Source organism: Dromaius novaehollandiae, chromosome 18, assembly GCF_036370855.1.
Source record: "Dromaius novaehollandiae isolate bDroNov1 chromosome 18, bDroNov1.hap1, whole genome shotgun sequence".
NCBI classification, from domain to species: Eukaryota; Metazoa; Chordata; class Aves; order Casuariiformes; family Dromaiidae; genus Dromaius; species Dromaius novaehollandiae.
The window spans coordinates 6,433,721-6,449,267 of record NC_088115.1 but is presented as its reverse complement, the minus strand read 5'-3'; the positions used below and the strand labels follow the sequence as shown (position 1 = coordinate 6,449,267).

General features: G+C 40.2%; 1 protein-coding gene across 4 annotated transcripts in view; it reads left to right on the top strand.

Moving 5' to 3' along the window:
• The window catches only part of MAP2K4 (mitogen-activated protein kinase kinase 4), a 105,576-nt gene that overhangs the window by 13,987 nt on the left and 76,042 nt on the right, over nucleotides 1–15,547 (top strand). For 2 of the 4 annotated variants that reach the window (XM_064522511.1, XM_064522509.1), the window contains exon 2: nucleotides 5,493–5,525. The exons of the other annotated variants lie outside the window; for them this stretch is intronic. In XM_064522511.1, coding sequence (XP_064378581.1) covers nucleotides 5,493–5,525 — 33 coding nt within the window. The remainder of the gene's footprint in view (nucleotides 1–5,492; nucleotides 5,526–15,547) is intronic. 4 annotated transcript variants of the gene reach the window in all.

Sequence of the window (15,547 nt, the reverse complement as noted above, 5' to 3'; positions counted from 1 at the left end):
GCTTTCTGGGAAGGTTTGTGTTGGGTCTCCCTTTGAAATCTGATTAATACTCTGAGATCTTTGGCAGTGAAGATCTAACTGCCTAGTGTTCGTATCCTCCAGGTAATCATCTGCTGGAGTGGCATTAGTGTTTGAGACCGAAAGCAAACAAAATGAATGCACTGTGTCAATATTCTTCAGCTATTTGGTTGTCCATGCTGTGGAGCAATGCACCAAACTGCAGATGCAATAATGCTGGGATCAAAACCTTGCTATCTCTTAGGACATCATACTCAAGAGATTTGGGTTTAGCAACCAGTATTGGTTGCTCTGTGGTAGCTGAGCTGCTGAAGGTGAGGGTTGGGTCATCTTCGCAGCTGGCAAGAGCTGTTGCTGCTTACTGCCCAGTAGGAACATTGAGTCATGTTCCACAAGAACAAGCAACTGGTCAGTAAACGTTCAGTCCAGAGAGGTCCACAGGATGATTAAATGTCTCTGCTCACCGTGGCTTAACGCATTCTTTGTATTCCCAGCATTCTCACAGCAGTACTTTATTCCAAATTTCTACCCATAGTTAACGTCTAAAACCTGCAACCGTGATGTACCAGAGGAAAAGTCTCTCCCCAGTAGTCTGGATCTTGCGGGAATGGAAATTGTGAACGGAACTTGCAAGTGATCCTATGAAGTAAACTTTGCCCAGCGCTTCAGAGAAATAAAGAAACCAGTATGGTCTGGATGAAAAGTTCTGCTGGTCCCAAATCTGGCAGTTGTTTTAACTGTCTATGAGTTTGACATGCTGATGATCCATGTTAGGACTCAAAGGAAGAAAAAAATCCTTGGAAATCTCTTAAAAAAAAAAATCATGCAATGGAAATGCAGTGAGAGACTTCCTCCTCCTTCCTCACTCCCCACCCCAGCCTGCCAGGATCAGCAGAAGCCCAGAAATGTGGAGCTGATACAATAATCCCTTCAGTCACCCCTTAGAGATGCTAGCAAGCTAGATACCCAAGAACTCCTACAAGTTTAATATTTTGTCTCCAGTAATTCACCCCTTCTATCATATAATATCATATACTCTTAGTGTAAGCTTATCAAGCTCCTCTTTAAAACAGTTTAGACCCCTTGCTCCACTCTGGTTTTCAGCAGACCATTCCAGAATTTCAGTCATTAGTTAGAACTGTTCTTTCAGTTTCCGGTCCATGCAGATTTCATGACAAATTTACAACTGTTGATGATCTGTCATTGTTATTCTTCAACATACATGCCACTATTCCCTTATTAACCCTTATTATTTGATTATGCTACAGAGTGTTACAATATACCCATCTTGGTATGCTTTTGGCTAAGCTAAAGGAACCAGCTTCTGGTTCTGGTCTACACTGTTCCTGTTGATATGAGGTTATTTGCAGTTACTTTGGAATTCACTGACTCTTGGTTTATCTGTTGAGTTAAATGTGGCAGAAAATACAGGCAGCAGATCCAGGCTGAACTTAGAAGGTGGGAGCGTAATTCTTGATACCGATACCTCCAACTTCTCTATTTTCGTTTGGTGCTTCCCAGGCCAGCAGCAGTAGCCTCGACATGTGCACTAGATCCAAACTACGCTGTGCAGAGTTTGGTTCAGATATGAGCAGAGATGTGTTAATGTTGTTGATTCAAGGAGAACCTTAAATGGCTACAACTTTCTCGGCAAGCAATCAGGCATCCTGGTATAGTCAAGAAAATGTGGAGTCTTAAACTGAGGCATCATTCTGGGTTGAGACTTAACAGAAGATAGAGTTTGAGGAGCATCAGTTCTGGCTGTAGGCCTGAAGACCACACGTAGAGTATTATGAAGGTTGAGAACACTTTTATTTGTGGTGCTCTGACACCCTGCAGGACCTGCCCCTTTGAAAGCTATGCAGATTCACTGTTACTTTTGCATGGGAGAGCCAGATTTTGTATGTGGAGCTGATGAAAGTGTTTCTCTTTTAGAGAGCTCAGAGTTAACTCAGAAGGAGTTAATGGGGACCAGGATGAGGGAAGAAGATAGGTGGACAGTTGGGGCTACAGGCTGATATTTTTGCAATAGTTGTCTTCTGTTACCCAGTTTGAGACCAAGGGGATTAGTCATGCAGAGTCTTAGACTCATTCCTTACTAAAGACCAGCCTGTGCTCTGCACAGTGATAGAACTATTTTTCCAAGGCCCTTCAAAATCCAATGGACTTCTGGAATTTTGGAGAGAATCTGTCCTGCTTGTTTCTTTAAGAGAAAAGCTTTGTGTTTGTTCCCAGTTCTGGGACTTTGAAAGAATGAAGAATCTTGTATAAGCCCAGGAATCACGGCTGGCTTTATGGCTTATAATAACACAATTGAAACACACAGTAAGAAGGTGATCAGAAAGAAAAATATCAGTAAATAAAAATGGAATTCATGTTCACCAAAAATCTAAATTAATTCAAAGCATCTGTTTGGAGTAGAAAAGCTGTTTATAAGAACCACAATTCAACTGAACAACTCTAATATGCATGCTTGTCCCCGAACCTGGAACTCAGAAAGAAACATTCTCTGGATAAAGCAGAGGTTATAGATGCAGAGCTGAGCCAAATAAATGGGAAGAAATTCTAAGGCAAAACAGAGGAGTGTGAGCTTCTAAGCTAGTCAGAAAGTTGTTTTTGTGGGGGAGAAAGGAATTTTCAGTGCAGGAAAAATAGAAATTCTTCCTTCTTTTAAATTTTCATGTTCTTCAGCTAGGCAGGCAGTTAGCTGATGTATTTTTGATCTTCACTGATGAATTTTTATCATTATTATTACCGATATTTCTTTTCAGAACCTTAAAATTGACATTAGCAGACTGCTGTGGGTAATTTTAATTGCTGACCTTGTTTGCTTCTTGTCCTCTGAATATAATGCAAGCCTGTTCTGGAGGCTTTTTTGTTATTTTTCTGTTTTTATATTTTACCGCAGAGGGAAAAATGAATTAAAAACATAGAGTCTTATTCACAAGATTCTGTAGGTTGGAGCAGTTCATGGGAGGGGACACCAAATCCTATAAGACTCATGAAGTCCAGAGTTGGCACTACTGTGTCCATAAGAAACGTATAGCACAGTTATCAGCTAACTGCAGTGTTGCATGGAACTGCTATGCCATCAGTGCTACTGGTGTGAAAGAAAGCAGCACTGGATTTTTCATTTTTCTTTTTTTGACTCCGTAATGTTCGGATGTATGGCTGTTAAGTGCTTTTCTCTTGTTACTCAAACTGAGTCAAAAACTTTCTGTATTTTTCTGTATCCAGGCATACATTTTCCATGGTGTGAACTAAGATGTGCCACATATGTGGTACATACTGTAGTTTTCTGTGAGCTGAAATAGTAGCTAGACTAAAGTCTTTAGGCTTGACAAAGAGCACCCAGACTTTTCTGTTAGGTGGCTGATATTTCTTATTCTGGTGGCTGCTGTATGGTGACATGCTAGTGCTCTTTTTCTGCTGCGTGCCTGGGTGTGTATACGTGTGCAGTGCTATCAATATGCACATCTCCAGTGAGCCAAATGCTTCCCAGAAATCTGCCTCCATACACTATTGAGCAGCTCTTGGGAAGACGGCAAGCTCCTGTGAGCTCCCCTCCCTCTCAAGTGCCTTCAATGCCTTCCTTGTCCCATGATACGAGGAGACTGTGGAGACACCAGGCAAGGCGGTGTTTGAAGAGAGGAGCTTGTTACTGCCCAGCCAGTCCTCTGACCCTCTAGCTGCTCCCAAGTGGATTCCAGGCAGGGCCAATTGTCCTGGCAGGACACATTGGTTGGCTGGGATATTATTTTAATGACCTGTGAATTACGGAAAAATCAACTTAGATGCTTCCTTCTGGCCTGAATTTCTGTGAAACGCCAACTTCTATTTTTTTGTTGTTGTTGAAACGTTTGATGTCTTGTGTGGTCCCTTGCAAACATGCACATAAACTTCCTGCACAGTGGATACTCTGGCCTAGTTCACTATAGAAACATCCCTTAGTTAACAGAAATTAGTATTTTGAGAAGATAGGCATGGAGACTGTGTTATGGATATTAAAAACAAACCCAATATGTATTAACAATATGGAAGGTAATAAAAAAAGTCTATTTTCTGGCTTTTACCACAGCTGAGGTAGGTGAAATATTCAGTATTCCGTTTATTAGGATAGATGAGATTTGAAGTATGGCTCCCATCCTATATGACCTTAATGAGCTGTGTAGATGTAAAGTGGCTGACTCCTGTAAAATTGGTTCTAGGATGGCAAAACTGGTTATGATATTACAAACACCCCAGTAAAAGTCGGAGGGAATATCGTTTCCATCCACTAGGTCAGCCAGTGCTGGAGTGGGCCAGGGCTGATCTAGTGATGGCACTTGGCTCTTCTGCAGGCAGGGCACATCTTGTGCGTCCTTTGGGCAGCAGCTACGCTTGGCTGAAACTACCTTTCACAGGCTTCACGTCAGGTGCGCAGCACTTTGCTGCAGGAAGCAGAAGGCCTCTGCACTACTCATCCCTGGTGTGACGTCAAAATGAGCAAATGCTATGAGCCATGAGCAAAGTTTGGATTCTTCCATCCTTTAAGTTGTCAGCCTAAAAGGCAGAATGGTCAGAAATGGTAGCCTGCAACGTGCAGTGTGCTACAGTCCTGAATTCCTCGTGAATATTAGTGCCTGCACCACCTTCTCCTGCTACATCACGTGTGGCTTGTACAAGTGTTGCTGGGTCATCTGCATTGCTCAGTGAGACAGAGTTGGAGTTTTGCCATGACTCCCATTTGTACCCCAAATAACTGCACCTGTAGCTAGGACTTAAGCATAGTTGCTGCTATGGTGAATCTTAGCTCGTTGCAGTGAGATGTGAGGAGAGAGATGACAACTGTCTACGTAAAGAAGTCTTTGGCGAGAGAGGAGAGAAGGGTTCCATCAGGAACGCTGGGAGCGCCAGCTGTTCAGGTCGCTTTTGTATAGCTGAAACCAGAGGTAGAAGCATCCACCCTGGGATATTAAAATGTATTATTATAATATGTTCCTTCTCAAACACTGCTTATTTTGAGCGGATCTAATGAAAACCATTCACTTTTGGGGGACAAAACAACCTCTTTAGTCTTCAAGAGTGTTACCTGTTACCACTGAATTCTCACAATCAAACTGTTATATTGAAGTAATCTTTTATAACAATTGTCAACAAATCCCGGAATAATTACCATTCCAGTTTTATTAACAACTTAAGGAAACTAACGCTCCTTAAAGTAAATTGATTTCCTCTTTACCTGATGTGTACAAGCACTGGTTGCCTTCCTGGTGCGTTGAACAGTGAGGTTGCTTGAGACTGTGTTACGAATGAGGGATCCAGAAATGATGGGATTGTTCTATATTCAGCACAGGCTAAAATTTTATCTAATAAACTAGTTTTATGATTTTAGAGTTAATTAATGAATGTCGAAACGTAAAACGTGATTCTTAATAGTTGTGAGATTCTTTGACTTTCAGTGAATGAACAAGAACTTGTCTCTTTTGCTTTAGGCTTTCAGATAAACTTCTGTGAAAAGGCACAAAGTAAGCTACATATTTTTATAGTATTATCCTGCTTTTTATATCGGTCTTGGTACTGGGAATGTGTCCACTTTTTGTTCCAACTAACCAACTGTGGCAGTCCTACTCTTAAGAGAGCTTCCATTTTTCACAGTGCTGATAAAGTAAAAGCTAAATTAAGATGCTTAAAAGGTCACTAATTGTAAAAGTGGCCTTTTACCTTCTATTTTACCTATAAAAAATGAACAGTGCTCTGGAAATACACAGGTAAACTAAACATACTTCAGGTGTAGGGAACACTGGAAATTTGTTCCCTGCCAAATCACTACAAAATGTGAGCTAGGTAAGACTTGGCAGTTTGACTTGCAGTTGTTAAACATTCTGCTGAATGAACACCTGACTTTGTATGTACTTTTCCATTTAATAAAATGGAAATGAGGAGTATAGTATGCTTATATATGATTACCTAAAATTTCCTCCTTAAGAGCTGGCAGCATTGCTAAAGGATTCTATAATGAGTTGTTTCTGTCCGTGCTCCTCTTTGAGAGGTGAGAACAGTGTAGAGATTTTTCAAAACAATACAAAGTTGGCTGGCTATTTCAGCTAAGGCTAACGTTGCAGAAGTTAACACTAAAATCTGAAGAACACTGAATATTGCAGAACAATTCGTGAAGACTAATGGAAGCTCTTTAGAATTATTTTTTTCATTTTCTTTCATTGGCTTCTCATCCTATCTGTTGCTCTGTCCTTCAGTTGAAGTATCCTTTGCAATAAGGCGATAGCTTTATTAGAAGACAAAGTAAAGTAACAGCAATTCTTCTCTCTGCTTGGATTTTTTTTTTGCTGAATTGTAGCAAATTTTTGACTCTGCGTTTCTTTCAACTTGCATTTAGATTTTTTTATTTGCACTTGATATGCATATTTGTTATGGCAATCGTAATATCTAGGGAGATAATTGTTATTGTTTTTTTTTCCATAGTTGGTGTTCTTAGGTTTTATCCCATTACAGTTAACATGACCAATGTTCAGACATTTCTTCTGAGATGCTTACACATAGAAAACCTTTTGTTGTCCATAGCTGTTCACAGACCAATACTCATTTGTTTTGGAAGAGTTGAAAAGAACATATGCTTCAGGGTGGCAATGAAGAGTGATTCCTGTGTCTCATAATTTTTCCCTAAGACAAGATTGGAAAATACATATTTATCCTCTAATAATTTTCTATTAATATGATATATACATGTTTAGGAAACTTGATGGCTGAAGCAATGATTTCAAATCTGTTTTACAAGCTAGACCGGTACAACAGAGTTGAGTTAGGCTTCTAGATTTTTCTAGTAAATTCCTAAGATGGCAGATCCTGAAATGTGAAGAGTGATGGAAGAAAATCAACCAATCAGAAGTAAGAGTTGTCTGCTGAAGTTGATTTGATGGAGATGTGTTAATGGTCTGCAGGTGAAATTATGTGTTAGAGATGGAATTTGCTGCTGGCAGCAGCTGGCATGCCATTTTTTATATGAATCTTGGCAACATAAAAAAGGCTGATTAATATTTATTTAGGACACCATCTTGCTTTTGTGTCAGTCTTTTTAAAAATTCCCAGTTGTCCTGTATGTTAAAAACACTGTAAATGCTTCTACAGGGTTTTAGTTCTTTCCCTAGTAATGCCTATCACCTGAAGCTGGGATCTTATGTCAGGCATATGTAGTCCCCCAGGAGCTGAAATCTGGAACAAAACAAAAAATCCTCAATAAATTACATTTCAGCACAAAATAAGCTTTGCCATCAGAATGTTTTGGAAAGTGCTTAGGTGCTCCAGAACTCGGCAGCTCTGAGTCTGGCAATAACTAGCCCTGAAGCAAACTGGTAGCAGGATCTCAGGCAAAGGAATTTGTCATTTTGCCCACTGCAGAAGTTGACAGCTTCTGAGGCTTAAGCACCGAATAACTAGTGAATCATTTCTGAACAACATAGTTGGTACAATACACATTTGGTACATACACATTTGGTAAAATACACTGACTATCTAAAAGCTTAGGAAAAAAAACCCTGAACTGTTTTGTCAGTGGCAGAACAACATCACAGTCTTCTAGGAGCATGATGCTAGGGCTACTGGTGAGGACTTCATGAGAAGTTGTGACAGAAAACATTGCTCTGGATTTTTGACATCTGTATTTCTGAGGTGCAGACCTGTTAGTGTGTCAGCTTCTAAACTGGAGTCTCTCCTGTGAGCAGTGATGTGCTTCCGCCTGAAGGGATGAGGTGGATGGTTTCCCACCTGTGTTTTTGAAATGGAAAATGCAGAGGTACATGTTGTGTACGTGCTGTGTTGTAACTCAGTGAGTTACGAAGGCAAGGCCTTGCCTGCGTAGGTGCTTACAGAGGGTAAGTCTGTAAATAGCTCCGTTACATCCCCTGACCTGTATGCCCAGAGGTAATAATGTTTATAGGATCAGAACCAGGAGGAGACTGAGAGGCGCTAGGAAAAAAAACTTGGGCATGTGTTTGTCAGAGCACTGCAGTTTACGTTAGAAAGAGCAAAATACACAAGAGTGGCTGAAAAAATGCATCCGTCCACCCGGCCCTTGAGCTGCTGGGGAGCTGTGTTTGGTCAGACCTCAGGGTTTTTGCCAGTTCACCTGCTTCTCTCGGGGGCATCAGTCACTCTATAGACAAAAAACGGTGGCCAAGAACAGCCTGGAACTGAGAGCTTGAGCACGTAAAACACTCTTGGAAGTCTGTCACGTCTGGCAAAAGGGAGAGGCCTCAGTGTGGGCGTACCTACCCCTCTCCTTAAATACTGCTTAGTGGAAATCCTCATCCTTACATGGTGGTGTAGTGGAAGTGAAAGCTGTTTTCATTGAAATAATTGCTGTTAGACATCTTGGGGCAGGTCCTGTTGGTTTGAGCACCTAGGGAAGTTGCAGCTCACCTGAGTTTTATGCTAGGAACGGTTTCACCTCTACAAAGGGGGAAGAGATGCCTCTGTGCACACGGTAGACTTTAGGTGTTTGCTTAGTTCCGTCTCCGCTTTTGGAAATGCGCATAAAATGCAGGTAATTAGTCATTCCCCAAAGTTTAAGATGAAGAAACTAAATTTTGTTGGAAGCGAGTTTAACCTAGTACAGTAAGGTTCTGGGAGAGTGAGCGCATCTCCTTTAAAAGAAATCACTGCTTCAGTCTACCAGCTCAGACACTCGGAGGAACACCCTGTTCCCCCTTCCATTGCATGGCAAGGCTCAAACAGTTTAAATAGTGGGTCCTGCCTAATCTGCCTGAAATGGGTTAGGAGGAGCTTGTAGTGAGCAGCTGGGCTGTGCTAGATCCATTAACCCTCTTAACTGGCCCAGCTGCAGTTGGAAGGGTGTGCGAATGCACACCGCAGAAAAGGCAATGAATGTTCATCCAAAGAGATGAATTTGAAAGGGGTAGTGTGGCAGTGGCTTTTTTTCCTTTAGATCTGGAGTAAGTTAATTAAGAAATGAATTATTAGGAAAGTACAAGGTCAAGAAGATTCTTTTGACAGAGAAAATACTATCTGATTTCTTTCGTCAGAGCAGCAAAAGCAGATTTATAGCAAAAGCAGATTTTGATGTTGAATATTTTCCATTAAAAATGCTGTTGACTGTTGCACAGTGACAGTTTGTTCATTTGAGTTATTCCCTGAAGTATATTTTATTTGTATTTTTCTCTTTAAGATGGCTTTTAAAATGTTAGAGGAGTATTAGCTGACTGTGTGCATGTTATATGTAAATGTCACATTTATTTAGAATGAAAGCGTAATGAAAGCATTAATGTATTTATGAATTCCCTTACCTACCTAAAGGCCTTTTGTCTTACAGGCAAATTTTTAGGAAATGTTTACCAGCTTTTAATGAGAATGACGGGAGCTTTTCTTTCTTTCTTTCTTCCTTTTTTTGGTCTGCAGTCAATGCTGTATAAGTGTTAGCAGTTAAGCTGGTGGAGCTTGCAGTGTGCTGGAGTGATCTGGTTTGATCTGATACTAAATTAGATATATCTTCTCCTTCTCCCTGGCCTCCCTCCAGAGAAGTGATGATTTCTACTGTAGGTCTATTTTTTTCCAGGGAAACACAATCTAAGCTCTTTATCTGAAGATGTTTTTTCACGCTGAGAGTTGAACAGGCTGTTGCTGTTCTTCATATACAAGGATCAAAGATGTGCAGCACAAGGAGTTGTTTTGCAGATTCTCTTTTTGTTATAAATGAAAGGAAAGTAAAAGAGACTTCTAAATTTCAGTTGTAAGCCTGAAGTTGAGAAGTGGCAGTATTGAGAAGTGGCAGCATTTGATCCCCAGTTCTCTACAGTTCCCTCATGGAAATGAATAGTGAATATCTCTGTTCAGAATCTCAGCTTTGCCTTTCCGAATAATCTGACAAAATTGCATGATTTCCAGTGAGGCACATGGGATATTGATTTTCTGTTGAACTGTAGTTGAGAGACGAAGTCAGTAAACAGTCATTTTATTAATAAAGTATTTAATAGGGGCAGGGAAAAGGCTGCAATGTGATCTACTTCCTGCTCCCATAGAAAGAAAGCGCTTCCCCCCTGCACACACAGCTTCTGCTCTATGCGCTTAGGCCCAGCTCCAGGAAGTAACTGAATGCAAAACTAAACCTCCCATGGCAAAAAATGTGTAGCTAGTTTAAATCCATTTCTATTTCCCATGGCATTTTTTGCAAAGGTGATACCCCTAATGTAGTCAAATTCTCTGTAACCGAGTTGCTGGAGTCTGCTGCTGGGCAGTACGGAGGCTCCTGCCTTTGCAGACCCCATTGAATTTCCTCTGCTGGCCTCCTACGGAAGTGCTGTCGGTAGGAAGGGGCACAAAGTATTCTTACAGGTAGGGGTTTTTTTCTGATTTATTGTTGTTTGTTGATAAGTCTGTATATTGTAAGAAAAAACACCATTGCCTACAATAGGAAAGAAAGTAATCAGAGCCTGTTTTTCTTTTTCCCCCCCCTCTGTTTCTTTAGGGGCTGCAAATGTTAGAACTATTTGAAACGCATTTCCCAGACTTTGATATTAAGATGGTTTCCCAATGTAATTTTACTTCTCCTACTAAAAACCTGTGTTGGTCATGTAACATTACAGGAATATTGTGTATTTTCCTAGGCTAGCTCTTTCAGTGCTTAGTGACCGCATGAGTTTTTGTTAGTTTTAATACTACATGTGTGTCAGATCACACTTTCGAAATGACAGCCGTACTTTCATAGCGGCAAAATTTCGCCTTTTATTAGATCTCACTTCAGCTTCTTTCTCTGGTTTGGTTCTGATAATTAATCAACTTGTGTATCTTTTTCTAGTCTAGAACGCAGGCTTACCAGTCTTTCAGAATTGGTATTTACTATGTGAAGTGTTTGATACAGAGTGTGCTTCAAGGGACGCTTGAGACTTAAATATGGAATAAGACATATGTTGTTCAAAAGGATATTCTTCAAAGCATGCACATTATGCAGTTTGCTGCATGTGTTGTACTTGATGGGTCATATTTAGGAGGTTTAATGGAAAGCATGTATGTTATTTAAGAGGCTTCTGAATAAAAGACAAGAGCAGCTCTCCTTCAAGAAAATGAAGGATAAAGAAAAGGATCATAGCTTATGACCAGCCAACAAGTCAACGAGGACATATTTTCAAAAGGGCAAGTTCTTGCTCGTGCAGGTGAAATTTGCTTTTATACCTGGATTGCAGAGGAAAATCCAGGTGCTTAATTCTAACAGACTGATCTGAGTCATAATTTAGAGAAAGGTTAGATTTGCACCATTGATCCCTTTGATGAGGAGAAACCAGAACTTGGATTTAATGAGCTGAGGGGCAAAAGGCTGTTCTCCTAGTGTTTGTATGGCCTGTAAATGGAGAAGGATACAGCTCTAACAGAGACTTTCATTATAAGATATTTCTATTACGTGTTTTCTTTACACATACATATATATATATATATAAAAGAACAGATTTTCAGTATACTGATATTTTTTTGTCAATAGCTCTCTTTTATACTATGAATATTAATATATATGAAACCAGGAATCAATGTACATACGATTTTTCTTCTTTCATAGCCAGTGTATAAAACTAAGGCTATGGTTCTCTGAAAAATATCTCTGCTTTATGCAATTAATCACTGGTGAAATAACCATACTAGTAATTTCTTACAGATTGAGTAAAGTTAGACAAAATAAGAAATAGAAGCTGTCCAACTATCAGCTTTGAGGGAGTCAAAAAAAAAGTCAAGATCAGCTAAGGAGTGTCTTACCTCATGAGTTTCATAAGTAGTAATACAACTGGCTCATTTGAATCCAGTATTCTTTTAACTCCAGACATGTGATTTATTCTTTGAGGGAAAACTGCCTGCTCTAACAAAACTAGCTTTGCTAAATTTGCTAAACTGACCTTACTAAATTTTGAGACTGTGTTTAAAAGTAAAATAACACAATTTCTGAAATACATTTTTTTAAACACAATTAAAAAACAAAGTCTGCTCATATTGCCATCTGCTATAGTTTAGAAAAAAAGAACAACTCAAAAAGATAAATTGAGACTTGGTGAAATTTCGAAGTGCTTTGGACATTTGAATATGAGACGTGTTGTGTAACAGGTAGATGGGTATTATTCATTGTGTCTTCTGGTACGAGAACTGATATCCATCAAAATAAACTAGCAAGGAGGCAGGTTCAGAAAGCAAAGGGAAGTGGTTTGTTGTGCAATGTGTAGTTAAGCTGTGGAAATTTGTGGCACACAATATTGCAGACGTTAAAATCTCACGTGTGATCAGGAAGAGGTTGGACAAGTTCTTGGAATGAACAATCCACTGCTACTCAGTCCGTGGAAACCACATGTGGCTCAAAGTCCCTGAGCCTCATGGCTGGGAGAGTACTGAGAAGTAAGTTGTACGCTTGGCCTGATGGTATACGGTACCCTAAGCCCTCAGTTACGTTGTTAGAGATACAGCAGTGAGCTAGGATATTTGCTCGGGCAAGCTATAGCAACTCCTGCATTGGGTGAAGGAATTTTCCCCTCCTGCCCTTTCAGAAAAGGGATACAGATAAATGCAAAATATCCAACGAGCATTCTGCCTTTTGACATGTAGCCCAGTATACAGGCACACCACAAGCAGTCACACCTTTTTTTTTTCCCCCAAATATATTTCTGTACTGTCTTCGCACAGTTATCTTACAGTAAGCTGATGAACAGGATGGATGACACTAAATCCTAACGTTGATTAGTGTGGGCTTGATGGCTGCATTAGACCAGATGTTTCTGATGGATGGAAGCGAACCCTTCAATGGTTACTAGACTTTTTAAGAAGTTTAAATGACTGCATTTGTAAGAGAATTACACTGAAAAAGCTTGGGCAGTATGGCTCTGGATGGGACACTAAATGCTGCTTTCTGTTAGTGAACTTCAGTCACTGTTTCAGTTCTTTATTGATTTGAACACAAAAATGGTGGAGTCTGTGACTTTAGAAAGATAGGGAACTACTGCAATTGTTATGTTTTTCAGTGAGGTTAAATTCACTGTTTACTGTAATTCATATTTGAAACTATTAGTATCAGTTTTTTTTATTTAGGCAGCTTCTTTCTCTCTTTGTTCAGAAGTGTCAACAATAACTAGAAGGGAAATTTTGAAGGATATTTTGAAGGGAAAAATAACATTTTGCAGTATAATACAGCTGATTTGTAGAGCGTGACAGGGACTAAAGCTGAAAGCTAGCTAGAGGCAAAGCATGCAAAATATCTGCTGGATGTCTCATGGCCAGAGGACCACTTGATAAGTTTGAAACAGGAGACACTTATTGTAGAAGTGTCTTGGGGTTTCTCAAGTGGCAGCAGAATGAAACCAATGTGCTTCTTACTGGTTTTTCTTCTGCCTCTACTTTTGAATGGCGCTTTTGACGTTTTATTCAGGCTGTTCTCAGATGAACAAAGGCATGAGTAGCAGCTCCGGAGCTAGCCTCTCTCTAAGCTCTGAGCTGAGGGCATTACAGAATGACACAGGATGTGCAGGTATGCTGGAATCAGGCTAGGTTCTTTTATTTGTTTACATAAATCCTCAAAGGTCCTTTCAGATTCATTATTTCATTATTCAGCGTTTTAGCGATAGGGGAGCACATTGCTCTTTTGAAGAAGTCACTTGAAAACTTTGCTTTCATTTTCAAAGACTTCATCTCTTCATTTGGGAGATTGTTCGATATATGTCATGCCAGAGGATTTTCCTGTCTCCTATCATTGCTGATTATTTTCTTGTAACAGCTCCCCCTTTGGTATTTACACAGTTCAAGTAGGCTATTATATTTATTATTCCTTTGACAAACTACAGATATAGTTAATTCTTTAATCTGCCTTCATGCAAGTCACGTCCAGCCATATGATCATCTTTGTTATTTGAACTCCATCCGGTTTGGTAATGCAGTGACCAGAAGTGATTTAAGATTTCCATGAATTCCTTTAGGCAATCAAGTCAGCTTATTAATGGCTAGCTGTAAATTTAGGAAGCTGTTGGGGAGCATTATTCTAAAAGAGAGGATTCGAGATTTGCCACAAGTAAGTGTGAGTTCTCACTGACACTGGCTGCTTTTCCTACGAGTGTCCAAAAGAAAGGAACAAGAATAACAGGCTGGATCTGCATCTCCAGATAGTCTCCTGCCCCTCCCAGGAGAACAGAAATGTTATCATGCTATGAAGAGAAGAATGACAGTTTGATCCTGCGTAGCATAATTCACATATGTGGAGCTTCCAAGGAAAAAAAAATTCACTACAGAGTGTAATCATGGCTTGCTCCTACTGGACTGGCTTTGTAAAGTATCTGGAAAGAGTTTTTCTAAGGGATAGAAAAGCTACGGGGACTATTCAGAAATTATCAGCCTATGGGAGCTGTAACACATGGCTAGATACTTAACTGTTTTATTTTCCCACGGATGCTGAACCTTTGCATCTCCTAACAAGCTGGGAGTTTGGGTACTAAGAAGTTGGGAGTTTTGGACACTGAGCACTTCTAGTAGTGGGCCCGCTATAATACTTGCTGTCTTACAGATGTGTGCTCTCACGGGTCCCTTTCTAGTGGTGTGGTTCCCGTTCAAAGCAGTCTGGAAACTAACTGGTGGCTACCTCGGTTAGGTTTTGATTAGTTGCGCAGAATATGTTTCCGTAATCATGTTACATTCTTTGTGTAGCAGTGAACTTTCAAGGGCACAAACTAGGTAATCCCCATGTGCTCATGCTCCTAGAGCTTTATAGCACTGTTGAAACACAAAGGAAAAATAAATCGGAAACAGCAGTGTTAGAGGAACGGTAAGGTGAAATTTCTAGCAGGGATGGGTGGTTTGGTGGATAGCCAAAGGTGGGTAGCCTTGCCTTTTGTGTGTCTGTTTTTCGTGCTGTGGTCCCAGAGCAAATTAAACTAGTGATGTCGTTGAAGGGCGTAGCTTTTCTTTTCTCACCCTTCCCTGTGCTAGTACGTAGTGCATGCAGCTGACAGTGAATGGCATGCGGAACAGATATGGGTTAAAGCTAACCCAGGAAAAAACATCAGGAATGAGCACCTGTGGGAAGATGGGACTACCTCCTCTGGTGGTAATATTGGTTTGAAGTAACTGGAGATCCTGCTGTGCTGATGCCTCTTGTTTGCAATGGCCGGTCCTCCTTCTGCATGACAGTACAGTGCCACACACAGTGTGACCCAAATCCTGTGATCAGGGCCTGCAAATAATGCTGTAGTAAAAGTACAGAGTAATAAAAAGGTACCAGTATTGGTAGTTTATTATATTATTATTGAAGTTCCTGCGCTTTGGAAAGAATCAGTTTGAATGTTCTCCTTCACTTGAGTATTTGAAAGGCAGGAGAGAATTTTGAACTAGGTGATAGAAGAAGGAAACCTACTGCTTGTAACTCGTATTTTGGAGCCAGAAACTTGAGATGCCCAGTTTCATCGTAGCTAGAAACACTGTAAGTTTACTCATCTGGTACCACACAGAAAAGGACAGTCACAAAATCATCAGCTTCCTGCTTCACACGTTAACTTGATGCTGCACT